At 38.2% G+C, this 23,490-nt stretch overlaps 1 protein-coding gene across 1 annotated transcript in view; it reads left to right on the top strand.

The window, feature by feature from the left end:
* The first annotated feature begins 5,321 nt into the window (after positions 1–5,321).
* Positions 5,322–23,490, top strand: part of MSH2 (mutS homolog 2) — a 56,101-nt gene continuing 37,932 nt past the window's right edge. The window contains 8 exon segments of the mRNA XM_037528098.2: positions 5,322–5,552; positions 5,555–5,578; positions 8,656–8,810; positions 10,906–11,184; positions 13,023–13,169; positions 14,716–14,865; positions 16,237–16,370; positions 22,285–22,484. Of these exon segments, the coding sequence (XP_037383995.1) occupies positions 5,369–5,552; positions 5,555–5,578; positions 8,656–8,810; positions 10,906–11,184; positions 13,023–13,169; positions 14,716–14,865; positions 16,237–16,370; positions 22,285–22,484 (1,273 nt within the window). The 5' untranslated portion in view covers positions 5,322–5,368.

Here is a 23,490-nt window from a genome sequence, read left to right as displayed (position 1 = left end):
AGAAGTCACTGTGGTGGGGCACTGGCAGAACTTGTTGAAATCTTGCCTTGTGGAACGTGCTGGAAATGCCTTCTATTTTTTTTTTTTAGACTTATTTATTTATACATGAGCTGGGGTACAGGCCAGATGCGCAGGAGGGTGAGAGGATTCACCAGAGACAGAGCAGGGAACAGAACAGGCAGACTGACTGAAATACACTGCTGAGGGAGCGGTGGGCGAGTCAGAAGAGAGCTGCTTCGCCATGTGGGATTCTCGCTGACTGGCCGGGAACGAACCCATGCTGCAGAGGCTGCGGATAGCCTCACAGTGCGGCGCTCAACCACCTGCACCACCAGGGAGGCCCTGGAAATGCCTTCTAGAGCAAGAGTCATCAACTACAGCCTAGGTAGGCTATCCCAGAACCTGTTTCAATACAGCATAGGGCTAAGAATGGTTTTTGCATTTATAAATGGTTGGAAAAAAAAATTTCATGATACAAGAACATTATGAGAAAATGTTAGTGTCCATAGAGGTTTTATTGGAGTACATATACACTCATTTATATAAGGTGTGTGGCTGTTTTGAACTACATCAGCAGAAGTTGAGTAGTTCTGACAAACTCGAATGGCTAGCAAAGCCTAAAATATTTACTGTGGTCCTTGGCATAAAAGTTTGCTGACCTCTGCTCTAGAGTACTAGGGTGAAAGCTGTTTATAGGGAGATGTCTCATTCCATACCAAAGGCACTCTATAAAGTTGCCTTCTATAATTGGTGTGTGGGTGAGGTGCTAGGGAGCTATTAGCTGCTGCTGGAGCATCAGGGTGCTAGGGAAGCCACTCCAGCTAAGAGAACCAGGTGATGGCGAAGCCTCGGTACTGCAAGGAAAACAATACCCTTTTTCTTGCAGTGTCTCTCTAGCGCCCTCTGCTGACAGCTTCAAATTCACTTTTTTACATAGCAAGTAAAGGCTAATTTGAAGTTTAGTGGCACTTTAACCTAGTGTTCTCTGATTTCTGTCCTATCTCTGGTCTGCTGAAGCTACTCTTGCTAAAGTTAATACTGAATTACTAATTTCCAATGGACTCTTTCCCCAGTGTGTAATCGTTTGATTTCTTCACGCTTTTTCACCATGATTGCCCTACTTCCTATCCCAAGATGTTGGTTATAGAAATTTTCTCTGGCTTCTCTGGTATTAGTCTCCCCTAGTTATTTTCCTCTTCTACTGACCCCAAAATACTGTTTCCAAGATGTATTCTTAATTTTGGATTTCCTGGAGGATTTCATCACTTCTTTGCCTTGATTGCCATCTAAGCCTAGATGATAAATACCATTTCTATTACTATCTCTCACCCTGAGCTCAACACTGAATTGTCTATGTTTTACTTAACTTAGCCTTGAACAATCTCATCATCTTCTTTCACAAACCTAGTTCACCTCTTATATTCTTAGAATCAGTTAATGGCATTGTCACCTTCTCTCTTTGGTCACCAGGCCCTGTAATTCTAGCTCAGGAATAAATGTGCCGCCAAATTTAACAGGCCTTCTTACTATTCCCTCTCTCAGTAAAACTCTACATTACTCCCAGAATGATTTGCCTAAAGCTGATCATAGCACTTAAAACACAAAAATTTTATTGAAGTAACATTGAAGTACAACACATAGGCTACAGGTTTGCATCATTATAAATCAACACCTGTAGGGGCCTCCCTGGTGGCCCAAGGGTTAAAGTCTCAGCACTATCAAGCTATCGCCAGCCACTGAGGCATGAGGCATGAGTTCAGTCTCCAGCCTGGGAGCTCTCCATATGGCGCAGCAGACCTCTCCTGTGTTTCCTGCTGCTGCCCTCAGCAGTGTGTTTCAGTCAATCTACCTATTCTGCTCCCTGCTCTGTTTCTGGTGAATCCTCTCATTCCCCACACCTCTGGCCTACACCCCAGTTCTTATATGCATAATAAATAAAAATAAATCTTAAAAAAAATTTAAAAAATTAAAAAATAATCACCTGTATATAATCAACACCTGTATATATTACATTATGTTCGCCACTAAAGGTCTAATTCTCTCCTTCACCATACAATTGACTCCATTTACACAATTTGCCCACCCCTCTTCATTCTTCCCTTCTGGTAACCACTCAGTCTTAATAGTCTAAAAGGTTTTTTTGTTTTATTTAGTTCATTTTTAAATTTTCTTTATGTGCCACATATAAGTGAAGTCATGTGATGTTTGTCTTTCTTTGTCTTATAACATTCTTATACAACAAAAATTCTACCCTTTCTCAAAAGGGCATACTAGGCCTTTCGCTATCTGGCCCTGTTGTGGGTTCCTTTTACTCTTTTAGTTATATTTATTTATTTATTTTCTTTTTTTTATTTGTGGGTTTTTTTTTAAATTTTTATATTCCCCATACAATTGCAACCCCCTTATTCTGACCCCAATCTCTCCTTTCCTCACCCCCTCTACTCTTTTAATTTTAAAGGCAGATACGGATAACACCTCTGCTCTTTTTTTTTTAATTTTTTTTTTAATAGAGGCATGTTTTATTTATTTATTCATTTATTTGTTTGTTTGTTTTTGTTTATACTGGGTACAGTCAGAAGCGCGGGAGGGTGAGAGAATTCACCAGAGCCAGAGAAGGGAGCAGAACAGGCAGAAGGACCGAAGTACACTGCTGAGGGGAGCAGCGGGCGGCAGGAGAGGTCTGCGCGCCATGTGGGACCCTCCTCCAGTGGCCGAGGAGCAGCCAGGGATCGAACCGGCGCTGCAGAGGCTACGGGCAGTTTCGCAACCCAGCGCTCAACCGCTGCGCCACCGGGGAGGCCCAACACCTCTGCTCTTAAGGAAATTCTTCACAAATTCAACTTTCAGTTTTCTCATTGTAATATAAGAACAGCAATAATTCCTAATGTAACAGGCAGGTTTGCAGGGTCTGGGGTGCCCCTCTTCCTGCCCTGTAACACTAATACTTAGCTTAAACAGTAAACACATGTCAAAATAAAGAAAATACCTGACAGTCAATAAATGCTGATGAACGTTAGCCATTATTATTTTCTATGAAGAACTACAAATACCTTCTTTCCTTCCCACGGTTTTAGTAAGAGAGACAGGTGAACAGATTTATGTTTTAATGCAATAACTATAAAATAGAGATATGAATAAGGTATGAGTACAGATGATAACGCAACTAATTACTCCTGGGAAGAATGAGCAAGACTTGCTGAGGAAACATTTGAGGACCAGAGAATGACTAGGAGTTTGCTATACAAAGAGCAGGAAAGTACCATTCCCCGACAGATGGACATGGTTGTGTTGTAAAAACACGTGTTTAAGGGAGAATTTATTGCATGATCATAGAGTCTGGTTGAGAAAAAGAAGCACTTCCAACTGTAGGTGATGTGGACTCATGATCTAAACTTAGTTTCTGAATGTATTTATTTTTAAATATTTATTTATGCATGTAAGAACTGGGGTACAGGCCAGAGGTGTGTGTGGGGGGGGGTGAGAGGGTTCACCAGAGACAGAGTGGGGAACAGAACAGGCAGATCGACTGAAATATCTGCTGAGGGGAGCATCGGGCAAGTCAGGGGAGGCCTGCTGTGCCCTGTGGGTGGCTCCCTGGTGGGGGAGGGATTCATGCTGCAGTGGTTGCGGATTGCTTCATAGGTTGCGTCTTAACCCCTTGGGCCAGGAGGCCCAGTTTCTGAATGTATTTAAATTTTAGCCTTTAGATCAGTAGTTTCTGAACAATATAATAGTACAGAGGGAGCTTTAAAAAAAGACACAAGACTTCACCTTCAGAAGGGTGGGGTCCAGAGTTGAGATTACTGTTGAAAAAACCGCAGGGGGTAAATTGCTGCTAAATCAAGGTTTGAAGCCTGATTCCATGGGGGAAGGGTGAGCACAAATCTTTTGAAAGCTAGAACCTCCTTCAGGTCTTTGCTTAGCATTAAAAAAAACAAACTTTCAGGTCTCTCTGGTGGCACAGGGATTAAGTCTCACACTATCAAGCTATCACTAGCCACTGTGGCCTGAGGAGCTAACCCACTTGGCGCAGTTACCTCCTGTCTCACCTGCTGCTCCCCTCAGCAGTGTTCTTCAGTAGATCTGCCTGTGCTGCTCCCCTCTCTGTTGAATCCTCTCATCCCACCCCACCCCTGCACCTCTGGCCTACATCCCAGTTCTTGTACGCAAAAATAAAAAAAAAAATCTTAAAAAATAAAAAATTAATAAAAAATGTGCATGTTGTATTAAAAAAAAAACTTTTTCAACCCCTCATCTTTATTTTTTCCTAAACACTCAAGTTTTATTTGGAGGATTTCATTCCTCTACACCTGTATCCACATCCGTCTACTTAACCAATCCTTGATTAAAAATAGACTGTACTATGTAGTTTGGCCTAGGATGATTGTCCTGAACGTGTACAAACTTTGTCCTTATCATTATTTCCTAAATGGTACCATAAGACAACTATTTACATAGCTCACTAAGTATTAAAAACAATACGGAGAGGACCGAAAGTATAGCTAGTGGCTGTGCGCATGTTTTATGAAAATATTGCTCTATTTTATATGTGAATTGAGCATGGGGGGATTTTGACAACCGAGAGGCTTCTGAAATCAGTCCCCAGTGCATGCCAAAGAACAACTGTACTTACTATAAGCTTATTTACTATAGTTTCTGCAGCCACTCGTTGGAATATGAGCTTAACGACGGCAGTGGTCTTTTTCTTTGCTAGTGAACTTCAGATCTTAGAAGCACGTGGCAGGTTATATAAATACATTTTTGCATGACTCAATCAAGGAATGGGCAAACTGCGAAAAAAATTGGCTAGAAGAGAGCATTAATAAGTTTGAGGAGAATAAACCTGCATTCGATGCCTGCAGTTTAAGAAGGAAAAAAGAGACAGTGGGCTGCGAAGGGAGCAGATTAAAAAAAACAACAACAAACACCGGCCTCGAGAGGAAGACCAGTTGTTCTTTGTTTTCAAGTTTCTTTCTGATTTCACTCTCTGCTTCCGGGTACGAATTCAAAACCCGCCAGACCATCCCAGCAGCTGGCCAGCTTTAACCAAGCTTCCACCCCGGCTGCAGGCCACGCAGGCGACAACTCCCGGAGAACTTAAATCCTTTAAACAGAGGTTTCTCCAGGGTCGGCCGCGATTTAGGTTCAAGCATGCGCAGTAGAGAGACTCCAGCGTGCGCGGGAAGCTGCGCCGCGCCCGCTTATGATTGGCTGCTGAGATGAAGTCCCACCTACCGAAGCGCAGGGCTGGCTGCTGATTGGCTGTCGCGGTGGCGGCCCCGCCGGGGGAGAGGGAGGGGAGGCGGGAAACAGCCCGGCGGGCGCGGGTCGTGCAGTTCTCCGGGTCGGGCCGCGGGGAGGCTCCGAAATGGCGGTCCAGCCGAAGGACACGCTGCAGCTGGAGAGCGCGACCGAGGCCGGCTTCGTGCGCTTCTTCCAGGGCATGCCGGAGAAGCCGGCCACGACAGTGCGCCTCTTTGACCGGGGCGACTTCTACACGGCGCACGGCGAGGACGCGCTGCTGGCCGCGCGGGAGGTGTTCAAGACCCAGGGGTGGTCAAGTACCTGGGCCCCGCAGGTGAGGCGGGCGCCGCTCGGGAAGGGGGCGGGGGACATTGGGGCCTCGTGGGAAGAGGCTTGCTCAGACCCCCGCCGGGCAAGTGGGGTACCTGCTGCCTCAGGCCGCTCGGTCCTGTGCTGCCTCCGCCCCGAGTGTGTCCCCCCACCCCCCGGCCGCCCCTCTAGTCAGCTGCCAACGAGCACGTAGGGAGAAGTGTTCACCGTCTGCCAGGCGTTTTCATACGTTTTTCTGTTTAATTTTCCATCCGTCGCGTGGGTCTCTCGCCCTGGCCCTTTGGATCGCATCAGAAACGTCGCCCAACATCTTTAAGGACAAACGCCAGGCCGGGAGTGAGGTTCAGCATGAAAGGGGGAGACCATTTTATGTCACCAGCGTCGTTTTGCCCACACTTCATTTATACTGCTGAGCTGCACGGCGCCTGTGATATGTGCAAAGGCAGTAGGGCGAGTGCTCAGGACCTGGGACTTCAGCCAGGTTGCATGGAATCATGTCCTGGCTGTTGCACTTGCTAGGTGTGTTACCTTGGGCTGGTCCTGTGAGCTGTCTGTTGCAGCTCAGAATTCAGTCCCTTCTCTCCACCGTCATCTCTTTTCACCCTGGATGGAATTGTTTAACTTGTGATCTCTTTTCCCTCTTGGCTACATTGTGATCATGATAAGAGAAACATGATAGGAGAATCGTAGGGGGAATAAGGAGTTGTGGGGTCTAGGAGTTTGCTGGGGAGAAAGCCTGAATGTTGGTATTTTAATTGGAGCAGAAAATGAGTGAGGAGAATGGTCCAGGTGAGTGGGATGGGATAATGGAAGCTTTTATACTGTGCTGAGATGTTGATATTTTATATTGCAGGCAAGGAGAGGTCTAAACACAAGTACAGTTCTGGGTGGAATGTTGGAGTACTTTGGCTGTAGTGTGGAGGATGGGTTAGAAGGTAAAGGTATTGGGGATCAGTTAAGACCAGGCAGAGATACTCATTGTTTTCATAGTTAGTAATGGTCAAAGTTTTCCAGTTTTACAGGAATTATGACCCTGATTATTCAAGGCTGGTGCACTTAATTCCTTATATCCTTGTATATGCATATTATGCATTATGCATTTTTTATAAAATTTAAGCATTTACTTAATTTAAAGCGTTTGAAATGATGTAAAAAGTTCTGAACATTCTTGGTTATTGGTAAATTGGATCATTGGTTTTTCTAAGTACCTGTTCTAACACTTGTTTTTCTGTTTAAATTGTGAAAGGAATACTGGATGCTAAGCATTACATCTTTTTATTGGGAAGGAAATTTAATATGGACAACCAGGAATCTTATATTTGGAGTGTAGATTTTTGGAGGAAGTAGAAGGGGTGTAGATTTAAAAATATACACACACACACTGTTTTCCCTTTTGTTGCCTTTGAGGGTCAAAATATGAGTATTTACCAAGGAAATTTCTAAGAATAATCGATAGTCACTCCATCTTAATTATAATTGAGAATGTGTTTAAAGGTGAATTTAACTTTGCAGAGATTGGCAGTTAAATGTGAATTCTTTCCAAGTATCAATTTTTTACCTAAGACATTTATACCAAAGGCATAATACTTTACTTTTTTAAAAAGACTGTCCTAATTTTTTTTTAGATAGTATAATAATGTCCCCAATACCTCTACCTTCTAACCCATCCTCCACACTACAGCCAAAGTACTCCAACATACCACCCAGAACTGTACTTGTGTTTATACTAATCATTGCCTACAGTATAAAATATCAACATCTCAGCACAGTATAAAAGCTTCCATCATCCCATCCCACCCACCTGGACCATTCTCCTCACTCATTCTCTTATTTTTTTAGCTAGTATAATTAAAAGATGGGTAATACTTAACCCCTTGTGCCACCAGGGAGGCCTCAAAAGTTGGGTAATTTGTTATTAAAAATTGCTGAAATGACTAGAAACATCTAAAAAAGGAAGGGGCTCAAAGCCACAAATATACCACAGTTTCCCAGGACTGGTTTCTTCCAGCTTTCACTGTCCAAAGGGAATTGTAACCAAGGATTTAACAATGTGATTTGTAAATCAAAATAAGGTGAGACTCTTTTCCACTAAGGTGGGTTTTCAGTGTCAGCACTATAGACATTTTGAGCGGAATGACCATTGTGAAGGACTGGCCTGTAAGTGCTTAACATATCCCTGTCAGTTGTGACAACCCAGATATCTGCTCAGGGAGGAGCAAAGTCTCTCTCAGTTAAGAGTCGTGATATAAGATGAAGACCTGAAAATTTGAGAACTTTGTTGACTGGATAGGGGAAATACACTCATACTGTATGGGTGGTAGTGTTAGGTGGCACAGCCAACCAGGTGGTCAATCTGGCAATATTTATTAAAATCATAAAACCCTTTGATGAAGTCATTTTAGGATTTTACAGATATTCTCATCTTTGGAGAATGAATCATGTACAGGGTTCTTTATGCAACATTGTTTTAATGGCAAAGACTGGAACCACTAGGATGAACCACTAGGTACATCAACAAGAACCTAAATTATAGAACATAGAGTCATTGGAATGTTTGTACCTATTAACAGGAAGAAACTGATTAATTACTGATGGAAGTCTCCAAAATATATTAAAACCTAGTAAGATGAAGCATATATACAACTATTCATTAAAAGCAAAAAGTAATGCTTTTTATTGTGTGTGCATAGACTATGTTTGGGAATATATTCCCTTTTGGAAAAAAATTAATTCCATATAAACACTATGTAGTTATTAAGACTTTTAATTTAAACCTGTGAAAAATAAATATAAGAAAGTAAGATTACCTATGTATATGTTTACTCTTTTATCTGTCTCCTCTCAAGATTTTTTTTGTTTTAATGTGTTAACCCCACAGGAGCAGGAGGCTGTCTCTTCACCATTTTTTGCCCTTTATTTACAAAAGTTCCCAGGACATATAATAGGTACTTGCTAAACAGTTAATTGAATGAATGAATGAATTACTGAGAGAACAATGTTCCTTGTGGAATTAGGTATTTTTTAAATACCTTTTTTTAAATCCTCAAATCTGTAACATGTATTTTTAATATTTTTCTTTAGGAGCAAAGACTCTGGAGAGTGTTGTGCTTAGTAAAATGAATTTTGAATCTTTTGTAAAAGATCTTCTTCTAGTTCGTCAGTATAGAGTTGAAGTTTATAAAAATAAAGCTGGAAATAAGGCCTCCAAAGAGAATGATTGGTATTTGGCATTTAAGGTAATCATATTTTTTAAATTTAGTTATTTTTTAAGAGTTAAAGTGAGATAATTCTGTGTGTGTGTGTTTTTAAATTTTAAAATGCTTTGAGACTTTAATGTTCTTTAACATGTGGTTTTTAAAATTAGTTTAATAGCAATTCAGAAATTATATAATGAGTATGAGTACTCTGAACATTGTCACTGTCCCTGAAACACAAATAGCCTTTATATAAGATTGAATACCAGCATTAAACAAGGACAAATTTATAATGTCCCCCAAGTCCCTTTCATACACATTTGTCCTTTGTATGTGCCATTCTGTCCCACTAGCTTGTACTTTTTATAAGTCTATATCTTTGTTTAATGCTCATTTTTTTCCTTGGTATAGCTAGAAAGGCTCATTGACATGCATGTGTCTGAGGCCTTCAAGAACATAGTAGTGCTATTTTTTAAAAATGTATTTAATGACTGTCTTCCTTACTACTCTATAAAGTCGTGTTTTTATTTATTTACACAACACTTTTACAGGATAGGTTCTAAATAAATACTAGAATAAACGAATAGTTAAAATGTTGGGATGATGAGATTTATTATTAAAGGGAGCAAATGTGAGATAAGGGGGACAGTGCTTTGGACTTGTAGTCAGCATATTGCATTTCTTTTCTCCTCTTCTCTGGGTGAAGCTTGGCAAATTTTCCAATCTTCTGTATATGTTTCTTCATAACCAGTAAAATTAGAAAATTAAGACGCTTTCTGTCTTGAAAGTCCTGTAAGTTTTTTTCTTGTGAGATTGAATAGAATATAATATTTAAACGTTTGATGTTGGTGCAGCTTGAGATATAATACTGTTCAATCTTTACTCCATTTTGCTCCCAGCCCCCGTAAATATAGACATTTACTAAAGATTATATTTGGGAGAATTTAGCATTCTACATTATAGAGTTTCCTAGGAATTTTTATTTTCCTACTATACTGAGAAAAGTAGAATTTTACTTAGAGTTTTAGCCTTTGTCCTGGAAGATTATAATTGAAAATTGTTCACAAAGTGATGTTAATTTTCCACAAAAATCAATTAGTAACAACAGCAACATGTGCAATCATAAGTTTAATGAATACATGCTTGTCATCCTATCATCTATTCCATCATGTCTTTCAACTCTATCTTTTAGGCAGTTACAGTGCTTATGCTTGTGATTGAATCAGCGCTGTTTTTACTTGACTATCAGATAACACATTTTTCGTTTTAGGTCTAGATTTTAGTTTAGATCTAGATTTAGTCTAGATTTTATTCATAGTTACAAGGGATTCAGAACCATATCAGGAAAAGAAATGATAATCATAATCATGGCATTTGTGGCTATTAGTTGCTTAAATTTGGCTGTCACTATACTCTTTTGGCCCATTTGTTACTGTCTTATGTTTCATACCCTGGTCCACCATTTGCCCCAGAAGTCCCTCATATTAGCAGCAATTTACCAGCTTCTGATCAGGTTGAAGTCTATAGAATTGTCACCCACTAACTTGACATAAGTTCATCAAAAGTGAACTTGTCCTTTTAGTTAGCTTACATAGCCTTAGAAATTTCCAGCTTTTTTGAAATATGACAATAGTTCACAGACCCTTTATTTGGTAATTGCTGATCTAGAACAATCACTGCATTTTACAAATAAATATATTGATATGGAGATGACTTTTCAAGGTCCATGTATAAGCTTGATAGTACTGTTCTGCTATGTGGGATAGTAACTCAGTAAAAATACTGATAGGTGCAACCAATAGGTAGACAGCAGAATGTAGAGATTTAAGCATAGCATGAAAGGGATTATCACTGTAGGCATCTTGTTGATTGTGTGTGTGTAAACCCAACTGCAAATTCCAAACTAGCAATCACTTTTGATAAAATTTTTTATAGCTGTGCCCAAGTGTTCTGAAGATATTTGGAGATATAGGGAGTATACTTTGTAGAAAATGTGGTAATAATCTTTGGAATATATGGTTAAAAGCAGTTTTTGGTAAGAAAACATTTTCTTAATTCATTAGGGTTGGATAATTAGTGCTGGCTAGTAAATTTTAAAGTATGTTAAATAATTTTTAAACTTTTTATTTTTTCTTAGGCCTCGCCAGGTAATCTTTCTCAGTTTGAAGACATTCTCTTTGGTAACAATGATACATCAGCATCCATTGGTGTTGTGGGTGTTAAAATGTCTACGGTTGACGGCCAAAGACAGGTTGGAGTTGGGTATGTTGACTCCACACAGAGGAAGTTAGGACTATGTGAGTTCCCTGATAATGACCAGTTCTCCAATCTGGAGGCTCTGCTGATTCAGATTGGACCAAAGGAATGTGTTTTACCAGGAGGAGAGACTTCAGGAGACATGGGAAAACTGAGGCAGGTAAGGGAATCAAGTCTGGTGATAGAGGTGAATCTAAACCTAGGAAAGACTTAACTTGCCAGGGCTTTGGTTAAGGAGCAAAAATAACTAAAATATCAATATTTGTTATATCTAATTACAGTAATACTTTTTTGGAGGACTGCCTTATCTTTGACAGAAATTTTGTATCTTTAATAGAATTCAGAACAAACTTTTGTATTCTGCCTCGTATCTTCCTTCCCTCCCTCTCTTCCTCCTTTGCAAAGAGTTGTAGAATGTCAACCTCAAAGTGATCCTAATTGGAAAGAAAGGGGGCCTCCCCTGGTGGCCCAGTGGTTGAGCGCTGGGCTGCAAAGCTGCCTGCAGCCTCTGCAGGTTTAATCCCCGGCCACTGGGTGAGGATCCCACATGGTGCGTAGACCTCTCCTGCCGCGCCTGTTGCTCCCCTCAGCAGTGTACTTCATCAGTCTGCCTGTTCTGTTCCCCGCTCTGGCTCTGGTGAATTCTCTCACCCTCGCGCACTTCTGACTGTACCCAGTGCTTGTATAAATAAATAAATAAATCTTTAATAAAATGGGGGGAGGGGAAAAAAAGCAAGCATGCTTTCACAGTTCAGGGAGAAAAGGAGATGACTTAGGGTCATTAAAACCACCTATTCATGGAGTCTTTGCTCCCAAGATGACCAAGAAAAGAAGGAATACCGTTTGAGCTAAAAAGGGCTTTAGCCATTTGCAGCTTGTTGGCTGCACCAGTGGCACTCACTGCCTGCCCAAGCGCAAGGCCATTAAGGAGGTCATCATTCTCTAGTGGAGGCCGCAGTCATGGGGACATATTCAAAGCAAGCATCTCTGATGCCTTCCCAAGCCTTGTGTGAAATTGCTTACTTCGTGAACTATGCCATTTACAACCAGGTAGCCAGGAATCGTTCTCATGAAGCTGGGAGGGATTGGTCCTTCTGATCCTCCAGTCTAATTTAGACCTGTGGGTGCTGCGCTATTATCTCTACCAAAGCTCATGTAAAGAAGCTAAGTCCTTCAGGATTGAAGAAAAACGGTCCCGTATATAAATATACGGGAATTTATACTTAAAAAAAAAAAATACTGTATTTAACATGGATTTATCAAATAAATTTTTCAGAATTATTTTTTGGTAGTTCAAGTTGAACGTTAGCCTCTTATTTCACTGATTTAACAAAATTTTGTTTGTGCCATTTATATAAGTATTGTGGTTCATTATTTATATACTCCCCGAGGATTCTTTTTTGTGGACCTCAAATACCTGAGAACTACTTGAGAGATAGGAAATCTACGATGGGTCTTTTTAGCATAGGTGGTTTATAAGCAACGTTCCACCAATATTTTTCTGTTAAGTTTTTACTATTGTGACCTTTTTAAAACTTTATGTGAACATAATTTTAGATCTACATGAAAATTATAGATTTAAAAATGTGCTAAGGTGGCCTAGGGGTTAAGTCTCATCTTCTCTGGCCTGAGTTAGATCCCTGGCCAGGGAGCTGACCCACATATGGCACAGCAGACCTCTCCTGTCTCGCCCGCTGCTCCCCTTAGCAGTGTATTTCAGTAAACTTGCCTGCTCTGCTCCCCATTCTGTCTCTGGTGAATCCTTTCAAAGCCTACCCCCGCACCTCTGGCCTACAGCCCAGTTCTATGTATAAATAAACCTTTAAAAAAAAAAAATCAAAAAATGTGTTAATACATAATGTCACCAATTTCTTGCGCCTTGTATGAACATTTAATGTAGGTTTATAATTTGTTAAGGTGTTGTAGTTTTATATATAAATATTTTTCTTTTCTTATTGGTGTTCTAATAATAATCTAAAGTATTTCCTATAAAAATAGGTTATCCAGAGAGGAGGAATTCTGATCACAGAAAGAAAAAGAGCTGACTTTTCCACAAAAGATATTTATCAGGATCTCAACAGGTTGTTGAAAGGCAAAAAAGGAGAAGAGGTGAACAGTGCTGTCTTGCCAGAAATGGAGAATCAGGTATGTGGATTACAAATGTGACCTTATTCTTAAATTATAGTGGCTTTTTGATTACTTCTGTCACATGTATCTCAGAACTAAATTGTGAGTCGCTGAGCTTATTTTATCGATGATAAAACTTGTGAAAAACTTGAGGAAATGACTAGAAAATTCAAACTTAACATTAAATATAAATTTATTATATTTATATTATGGCTATCCCTAGGGCAAAAAAGAGTATTGTTGATTTTGTGTGAAAGAGCCTGATTTCTATCACTTAAGTAGATGTGACAGCATAGTGACTCTACTGGAAAAAATCCTAACAGAGCTTTATAATGCGCAAACTATGGGGTCTTCAATAAATTATTTCAACTTCCTGAGAAACATTTTCATCATCTGTTAAATAAGGTTAAAAAAAACCTGTTTTGGATTGTTGTGGAGATTAGGAAGTAGTAAGCATGAAAGTATACATAGCATATAATAATTGCATAATAAATATTATATTTAAACAGTGACTCATAATTGGTACTGGTCTTGTGTGTTCAGTGGTAGAAACTGAGTATGTAAATACGGAATTTATTCATATCTGTGAGGTAGAAGTGACTGGAGAATTATTTTTATGATAAAATATTGGAAACATTGACAAGGGTGTATGTGGGTTACTGATAAATGATATATTTAAATAAGGATAAACTTTAGAACTTAATTTATAACATTTTCAAGATAGATTTTGAATTAAAATAAACTGAGACAGTAGTTACTATGATGATTTTGCAATGATTATTTATCATATTAATAACTCAGTCCTTTTAAAGTAAGTTTGCCTGTTTTACTTTTCATGTGTGTGACAAAGTTCATAACTCATGTGCCCTGGCAACCTAGTTCCCATGAGGGTGTGGATAGGCTTCCCCACACTGACAAGCAATATTTAATTTTTTGTAAAAGATCTAGTTTGTCAGTATAGAGTTGAAGTTTCTAAGAATAGAGTGGGACATAAGGCCTCCAAGGAGAATGATTGGTATTTGGCATTTAAGGCAATTATCTTCCTTTTTAATTTAGTTATTGTTAAGAATAAAGAAAAAATATGAGCAAATTATATGTGTATACTTTGACCATTTTAACCACATTGTAATGGTAAAATGCTTTGAGCATTTAATGCTCCTTAGCATGTGGTTTTAAAAATAACAGTTTAATAGCAATCTGGAAATTATAAAATGAGTATGAATGCTCTGAGCTTTGTCACTGTCCCTAAAACATAAATAACAGATAGGCTTTATATAAGGTCGAATACGAACATCAAACAAGAAACATGGATTTGATTTTATTGTCAGAATTGAGTTGAATTCTCAGATACCTGACTGGCTACTGTAAATAGTACTGCTGTGACTGAATTTTCACAGAATATTTTTTACTAGTCGTGAGAAAATTATTTAAACTTCATCTGTTTTCTTGGGTTTGATTGGGGAGGAACATTAAGGAAAATGATATTGTTTGTAATTTTTCATTTTGCCATTTGTTTTTTTTAGTTCTAGTTAGATTGCAATCTCTTTAAAATTTTTAACTTCAGGTTGCAGTTTCATCATTGTCTGCAGTAATCAAGTTTTTAGACATCTTATCAGATGACTCAAACTTTGGACAGTTTGAACTGACTACGTTTGACTTTGGCCAGTACATGAGATTGGATATTGCAGCAGTCAGAGCTCTTAATCTTTTCCAGGTAAAAAAAAAAAAAAAAAAATTGGGTTAAAAACAATGGTTAAAAGGGCCTCCTTTGTGGCCTAGGGGTTAAATCTCAGCACTGTTTCCACCATGGCTTGAGTTCTATCCCCAGCCAAGGAGCTAACCCCCATGTGATGCAGCAGACCTCTCCTGTTTCACCTGGTGCTCCCCTCGGCAGTGTATTTCAGTAAATCTGCCTGTTCTGCTTCCTACTCTATCTCTGGTGAATCCTTTTATTATTTATTTATTTATTTATTTATTTTTAATAGAGGCTTGTTTTATTTATTTATTTTTTGTTTGTTTGTTTATACATGCACTGGGTACAGTCAGAAGCGTGGGAGGGTGAGAGAATTCACCAGAGCCAGAGCAGGGAGCAGAGCAGGCAGAAGGACCGAAGTACACTGCTGAGGGGAGCAGCGGGCGGCAGGAGGGGTCTGCACGCCATGTGGGACCCTCCTCCGGTGGCCGGGGAGCAGCCGGGGATCGAACCAGCGCCGCATAGGCTGCGGGCAGCTTCGCAACCCAGCGCTCAACTGCTGCGCCACCGGGGAGGCCCTGGTGAATCCTTTTACCCCCACATCTGTGGCCTGTGTCCCAGTTCTACAAAAATAATTATTTTTTTAAAAATGTTTCCTTTGATATACACTGAAAAATCTTTTTTTTTTTTAAGATTTATTTATTCATGCATACAAAAACCGGGGTATAGGCCAGATGTGCGGGAGTGTGAAAGGATACACCAGAGCCAGAGCGGGGAACAGAACATGCAGACTAACTGAAATACACTGCTGAAGGGAGCAGTGGGTGAGCTAGGAGAGGTCTGCCGCACCATGTGGGTATCTCCCTGGCTGGCCAGGATTGAACCCACACTGTAGAGGCTGTAGACAGCCTCACAGCGCTGCACTCAACCACCTGCGCCACCAGGAAGTCCCTGAAAAATCTTATTTAGGAGTTTAAATACTTTGAAACATTATACTTTTAAAGAATATACATAGTTTTGAATTACTTTGTTGTGTACTTTATTTTTGTATTATGCAAATGATATAAATAGTATTTGTCCTGACTTTATGAATCACTTTGTATGTTAACACAGTTTTTAAAAATTACATTCTAAGGAGTTTTATGTCTAAACTGCAGTAATATAAAATGGTTTTGATTTGGGGAATATATATAGCAGACAGTACAGATTAACTAGTTAAAAGTTTGATCTTCAAAAGAGGAAATTTTGTGCCAATTTTTCATTTAATAGTTAATTAATCATTTAATTAGTTGAATAGGTTCTTATACCCAAAATCATTTAATTTTTTATGGTATAGAAAGGTTTTTATTTAATGAATGTGCCATCGTTTGTATCTTATTTTTTGTTTACTAGGGTTCTGTAGAAGATACCTCTGGCTCTCAGTCTCTGGTTGCATTGCTAAATAAGTGCAAAACCCCACAAGGACAAAGACTGGTTAATCAGTGGATTAAGCAGCCACTCATGGACAAGAACAGAATAGAAGAGAGGTATATTTTCTAGTTATGCCATGTAATCCTATAGTAACTTGCAGTTACTCCATGCTTATACTACTTACTCTGATAATGCAATATTGCACCTGTATGTTAGCATCTAGTCCAGGAAACTACTAAGAGTGGTATTGATTCATACTGATTTAAAATAATTATGTAATTAGTTTTGTATTGGTGATATATCAGTAACTTACTTTCTAATTACATTTTTTCACTATAAAAATGTAAAAATTTTATTAGGAAGCTGGTGTGGATGGTTTTTAGAGCATGAACTTTGGAGCCACAATAACTTGGTTCACATTTTGGTTCTACCACTTACTGGTTGCGTTATCTTCAACAAATTACTTAATCTCTGTGTCCCAGTTTCTTCCTTTTTAAGATGGCAGTAAATAAGCACAATTACTTGATAGGATTGTTAAGATTAGATGATTTAGTATGTATAAAGTACTTTGAGCAAGGTCTGACACATAGGAAGCACTTAACTCTTCTTTTTAAAAAAGATTTAAGGTATAATACACTTCAGGAAATCTTTAAAATTGAGGAAATAAAGTAAAAAGTTGTGCATTTCTGCTGCCTTGATAAGATACTAGTTGTGGACCACATGCTTCCTAGTTTACTCCTCCTCAGGGTTCTCAGGGCAAATCTGTTATCATCCTTTCTAAGCATTTGGGATTAATCTCCTTTTGCTCTCGTGAGCTATTAAACAAGGGGTGAACCCCGTTAAGGAAAGCAAAAATTTCCCTTTTTAAGAGCAGACATAGGGACGGATGTGAATGGATCTTTGTCTTTGGTGCATACATATTGTCCGGGTGGGCCTTTGGCAGGATCAGTAATACTGAAGGCAGGATTACTTTTATTGTCAGGACTAGGAGGAGGAGAGTGATAAGACTGGTATCTACTTTGTGCCTGACTTTGCTGAGCACCTCATTATCACTTAGTTTTAATATGGTGGAGACTAGATTTAAAGCCAGGCCAGACTCACTCCAGAGCCCACACCCTTAATTACTGTACTGCATTTATTGCTTCTATCAGTTGTATTTTATTTGATTCAAATTGTATTATATCAGAAATGAGATACATTATTTTGGTTTTCATTTAAGTTTTGTATCAGTGGACTCACTTCATTGTATTGCTTGTCTCTCCATTCACTAAAATCTATTTGCACTAAAACTGCACTTTTTAGCTAATGGGTTAGATACTTTGCCCTCCAATGCGAATCTATTATTGTGAGTTTCTATATATTTCTTTTTGTAATTTATCTAACAAATTAGAAATTATAATAACACTGTCCTTTTTGTTTTTTACATACTTTCTGATAGGTACCAAGAGCCCTTAGCAATATATTAGGACTATCGCTTTTAATCTTTTAGTGTTTTTTTTGTTGTTGTTTCATAGATTCATTTGAAACCCTAATAATTTCCCCACATTTTTCAAAGTTCCAAAGAACATTGACTATATATTAGTATGTGAAATGTTCACTCTTATAAAATTGCTAAGGAAATAAATGATTTGCATCTGTTGAATTTGGCGTTCTTACTGCCTTTTAGCTTAAAATTAAATATATAAAATTCAATATGATGATGTAGCAGTCTGGTTAGAAACATAAGTTTCCAAATAAAGTATGGCTCCAGTGAATCAAGAAATGGTGGTGGTGCTTATGGATGATATATAGTACTTTATAAGGCTTCATACACCTGGGGATCCTAGACTTCTCTCCGTGATATTATCCTTTTGTGCAATGATACCCATATTGTGTGGAAACAGGTCTGGAGGTTACATGGTGAGTGCAGTTTATTTACAACAGCAAAGCATTATTCTAGTCTTTGAGGGAGAATAGAAGGACGTTGCTACATTGCTTTCCCACCTCTATTTTCTTCACTTGTAAATCTTTCATTCTGGTCTCTGGGCTGATGTCTTAGGACCCACCCCCACCCCCATTTCCTCCTCAAACAAGAAACCATAACTCTTAATGGTAGAAACAGTGCAGATTTCAAACCAAGCTTCAGTCACTCATTTGAAACATACAAAATTGTCCATTTTTAGATGTACAGTGTTAATTTTACAATAGCATTTGCAGTATTATTACTGTTTTTCAGGCTCTCACTGCCTCTACTTGACACATTTACTTGTGACATGACCCATTCTGTATACTAACTTCCACGCATGTTTCATCAACCTCTTCCTCTTCACTCTTTTCTTGCACGGTTGGAGTCTGTGTGTTTTCTTGAATGTTTGAGACAGTTTCACCTTGAACTGTGAATTTCTCGGCAGCTGCCAGCTGTGCTTGCCGAGATAAATTCTCAATCTTTGCCTCCCCAAAACTTTGTGGGATCTGAAGCTGGGCTCTTTGCAGGTATCTATTTTAGTCATGACAAAGAGGATATTGTTATAATAGATTTCCAGGTAGTGATTCTAGTAACCCCTGTAACCTGTTGAAGACCCAGTTTGGACATGACCTTCTGTGCCACCTTTTCAGTCAGGCTGTCTCTTGCTTTACTGACAGGTTCTTCTATTTCAGCTTCTTGCTGCCAGCCTGGATTTGTGTGTTCCTTGCGTTCTGGTCCTGGTTCATCAGTCAGGCTGTTACAGACCCTGTCTCAGGTGGGGACTGTTGCAACTCCTGCTCTCTGTAGAACAGCAACTGTTTATCCAGTGCTTTCACCAGGACCAGAGAATTCCTTGTCCCACTGCCCCTGTGTCATACTGACCTCTCTCTGTTTAGTTTTCCTCTTCAGTTAAATATTGCTGGAGAAGATCACCAGTGCCGATTAGACCCACGGTACTTTCAAGCTATTTCATTTTCATTATTATTACCTAATATATTATCTCTTAACTTGTTACAAAATTTTTTACTTTCTCTGAAAGCCTTCAGTTTCCTCCTCCCTCAAACAGATGATCTCCTCCTTAATTCCTACTATCTCAAAATGTATCTGTATCTTCATTCTTTCACTCCCTATCTCTCAGAAGAAAAATAGTGCTTTTTCTTTTCCAAAGTTAACCTTCCCATTTTTACCTCTGGTTATAGATTTTTCCTGTTTGTTTTCTGCTTCAATTTTCTTAGTTATCCTGCATTTTTCCTTAAACTCCCTGCTATTGCTGCTACCCTCTCCCTCCCAAATAGTCTCCCCAGAGTCCTATTTCTATAAATTACAACTGTTCAGGATAGAGACAAAGTGAAATTTCTCAGCTCCTATAGCAATTTCTTGTTGTTGTTTTTTTTTTTTTTTTTTTGGGTCCATGTCACATTCCAATTTTATTTTGTATCTCAGTTGTTACCTAGCCCTAACTGTAAGATGATACATGTCCTTTTCTACTGGATTGAATATTCCTTAAAAGCTTGTTCCTTTCTTTCGTATCATGCCATACTCCATTTTAGAATCTTCTCACTCCTTGCAGAGTATCTGCTGCTTAATGTATCAAATGAATGGTTCTGACTTGAAGAATAAAGAAGAGACTTAAAAACTTGTAACTGCACTTCTTTGGGTACCACATTTATTCTCAGCCCTATCAGTATACGGTTATGAAAATTTAGTCAGCTCTTACAATGAGATCAGAAATGCTGTTTTAAAAAGAGGACAGAATGTTTATTTTTAAAATAACCAAACATATAATGATTAATTTCATGATTTATATTGCTGGAGCTTTAGAGATTAACTGACCCTGAAAAATTGTCTTGTGTTCCAGTCAACTTGCAGATTTATCTATCAAGCTTTGTACAACTGAGTAATTTTATTGGGTAAGATTGACAGTATACTGTTATGCCAACAGTAACTTTGGTATTTTTAAAATTGTGAGTTGAAAGTGGCATTGTCATGGAAACAGCACAGCAGTCTTTAAAAAAAAAAAATTTCTGTTAGCCAGAACATAAACTGACACTGTAATTATTTCTGAGATAGCATACTGAATTGACTTGTGAAACTAGCAATTTATTAGGCTCCTAGTCTGTTATACAGACCAAAGACTGAGGGTGCTAATTTATGCTACTTTGTGCTTTGTGTTTTACAAGCTATTTCATTCCTGTTTTACTTAATACTCTTATTAGAACTTTGTGCTCTTGAAGAATATTGATTATTTATGATTTACTCCCATTAGATTGGGAGGAAACAGTGATATTTCAAACAGGGAAGAAGTATAGGAAGATTTCTTTATCAGAACTATCTTCCCTGGATTCTTTCCATTTACCTGCAATTGACCAAAGTTTATGAGTGTGAGGGAAAGAAGGAAAAAAGAAAGGTGAAAGGTCAGCCAGCTTCAGGTTTTTTCATCTTTTACTCAGCCTGTTACACCTCTCTCCAGCTATCATGAGAACCAGGGTTTTATTGTGTTTGTCAAGATTCCAACTAGCAACTTAGTTTCTCCAACTGTTGTGTAAATAAGAGTTGTGTATCAAGGAGTTCATAGAAATTTCAAGCTCAGCCCCATCTATGGGGCTTCTGTAATATTATACACCTTCAAGTGAAATTTTGATGCTGGTGCCTTTTGACCATTTTTGAAGACATGCAATTTAGAAGGAGAGGCTTAACTAGAAAGGACTGAATTTGCTTTCAATATAGGAGAATGATAGCCTTCTGATTCTTGGATCATAAGTTATATCCATGACCATTTTACCAGCCTTTGTTTTTCAGACAGCAGGGTGTATGCCAGTAGTTTGTGAAATTGGTTTAATGGTGATAATCAGCATTTTGGAAAAAGTTAAATATAATAGAAAAATGACAGTGTCTCACACATATAGTAAGAGTATTTTATGACCTCTATTTTTATTTTGTAGGGGAGTAAAATTTATTTTTCCTACTACCCTCCTAGGTTCTCAAGCTGTGGCCTATACATTATACTAATAAAAGATTAGCAAGAATAAAAACAAGTTTATGCTTACATTGGGGAACACTCACATGAGTAATCCTGGGGTTGGTTAGAACTTTGGTTTATGTAGCATTATAGTAAAGAACCTATGCACTTTTAGAGTAGTGTCAAGACAAGGGGGAAACAACTATATTCCTAGGGCTGCAAATTATGAAACTCTAATGGTAGCTGTTCTTCTGGAGCCATTTTCAGAAGGTTCTTAAGTTTGATTGACTCTTGTTCTTCCTAGTAAAGAAGGAAGGAATGAAACCATTATAAATTTATTTCCTGCTTTTATGCAAATAAGAGGAGGAGGGCAGAGAATTTTTCTTTCTGCATCTACTCAATTGTCTTCAGCTCAAAATAACCCAGTGCCATAGTGGCACATTTTGAAGTGGTATATTCTGTCCCCTACAAATATATTCGGCATACATGTGCTGGGATTAAAAACATTTCCATTCTGTGGATTATAATGGGGGGAAAGTCACTAATTTCCAATAAATTACAAAAGCAATATGAGCTGCGTGTTTTATAAATTTTTTTTGTTATTTTCAAGGTTTTTTTTTTTTTTTTGTCTTTGGTTTTAGTTTCTTGCATGTTTTATAATTCTTAAATAAAACTGAGATTTTATTGACTTTGGGAGACAATAAAATCATTTTTTAATTAGAAAATCTTAGATTTGTATTTGTCTTGGTAATTTTAGAATGCATTGTGAAAAATTTTAAGATCTGATAGAGTAAGTATTACATTTGGCAACATTCAAGAATTTCTGCCTCATTGAAATTCTTCAATTTAAGAAATGTTAGTTTGATGAAAGTCAAACAAAATTGGTTACTTTTCAGTAGCTTAGTAGAGTACTATTTAACTAAACATTAATTTGGTTAGCTAATCAGCAACTGCATCACAATCTTCTGCAGCTTTCCATCCTTATAAATCTAACATTTCAGAATAGATTTAAACTTCTTACATGGGATATTTGAGTTCATTTAGTTGAGACTCACATGCCTAATTAATAGATTTTAAATTTTATACTAAAACATTTTAAGATTAATTCTAGTGCAATTTATTTCAGATTAAATTTAGTGGAAGCTTTTGTTGAAGATGCAGAGTTGAGGCAGACTTTACAAGAAGATTTACTTCGTCGTTTCCCAGATCTTAACCGACTTGCTAAGAAATTTCAAAGACAAGCAGCAAACTTACAAGATTGCTACCGACTCTATCAGGGTATAAATCAACTGCCTAATGTTATTCAGGCTCTGGAAAAGTATGAAGGTAACAGTGATTTTGTTTGTTTTCCTTCACTCTTAATACTGTAGGAAATGTGCTATCCTTACAAATAAGTTCTCTAGTAATAGGTGCTTATCACTCTGTAGTTTACATGACAGAAGGCCATGATTCATGAGACAATTTAGAATTTTTGCTTTTCAGAAATGAATGTTAGGGTTACTGAGTTTATTAATAGGACTACTGCACTAAAAGTAGTACTTGAAAAGGGTTCACTTGCTAAAGAAGATTCACAGGACCCAAATGACTGTACTTAAAATATGTAGTTTATTACTCGAAAAGGATACAACCTAGAAGCACTAAAGTAAGGATATGATTCACAGCCAAGGACTGTACAGCAGGGGGGCCAGGGAGGTTGGGTGTGGGTTCCTGTTTTCCTTCCTTTTGAAAGGTCCTTGGTGAGATGCACTATTTCAGCTCAGGAACCACCAGTGTGTGCTGAGCACCTTGAGACCAGGAAGCCTGAGATGGAGTCTTGGCTGGATATTGTAATATTTTATGGGTCTCGTGGGCTTATTTCTGCTTCATAGTTAGGCTCTACATCAGAGTCCTCTGGGAGGACTCACTGAGACTAGATGCAAAGTCATCTGTCACAATATGCCATGCTGACAAGCTGAACAAACTATCCTGAGTATTCTGGGACCCCTGCTTGCAAAATAGCACACTTTATGTTTTATACCTTGCTGTGTGGGAACTTTAAGAAAACTGCAGGGTCTTGGTGCTTTCAAACATTTGAAATCAAAGTGAAGGTACCAGAATAAAGTCACATATTAGTTAATGTATTATTGATTACTTGCTCAGACAAACAGTTTTTAAGTGAATGTTTATATAATAAATGTTTTCATAATTATAAATCTGTGTAATACATGAAGCATTTTAAATTTTAGCTAAAAATCACTGTCCCTTAGAACAATTTAATATGAATTTTATTCCTTTTTTTTTATATTTAAAATAAATTATATTTTTAACAACTTTAGAATACCCTCTTGAAAAA

The sequence above is a fragment of the Talpa occidentalis genome, unplaced genomic scaffold (genome assembly GCF_014898055.3).
Source record: "Talpa occidentalis isolate TD23 unplaced genomic scaffold, MPIMG_talOcc4v2.1 talOcc4.5, whole genome shotgun sequence".
NCBI classification, from domain to species: domain Eukaryota; kingdom Metazoa; phylum Chordata; class Mammalia; order Eulipotyphla; family Talpidae; genus Talpa; species Talpa occidentalis.
The sequence above is the reverse complement of the archived record's forward strand: the minus strand, read 5'-3'. Positions and strand labels throughout refer to the sequence as shown.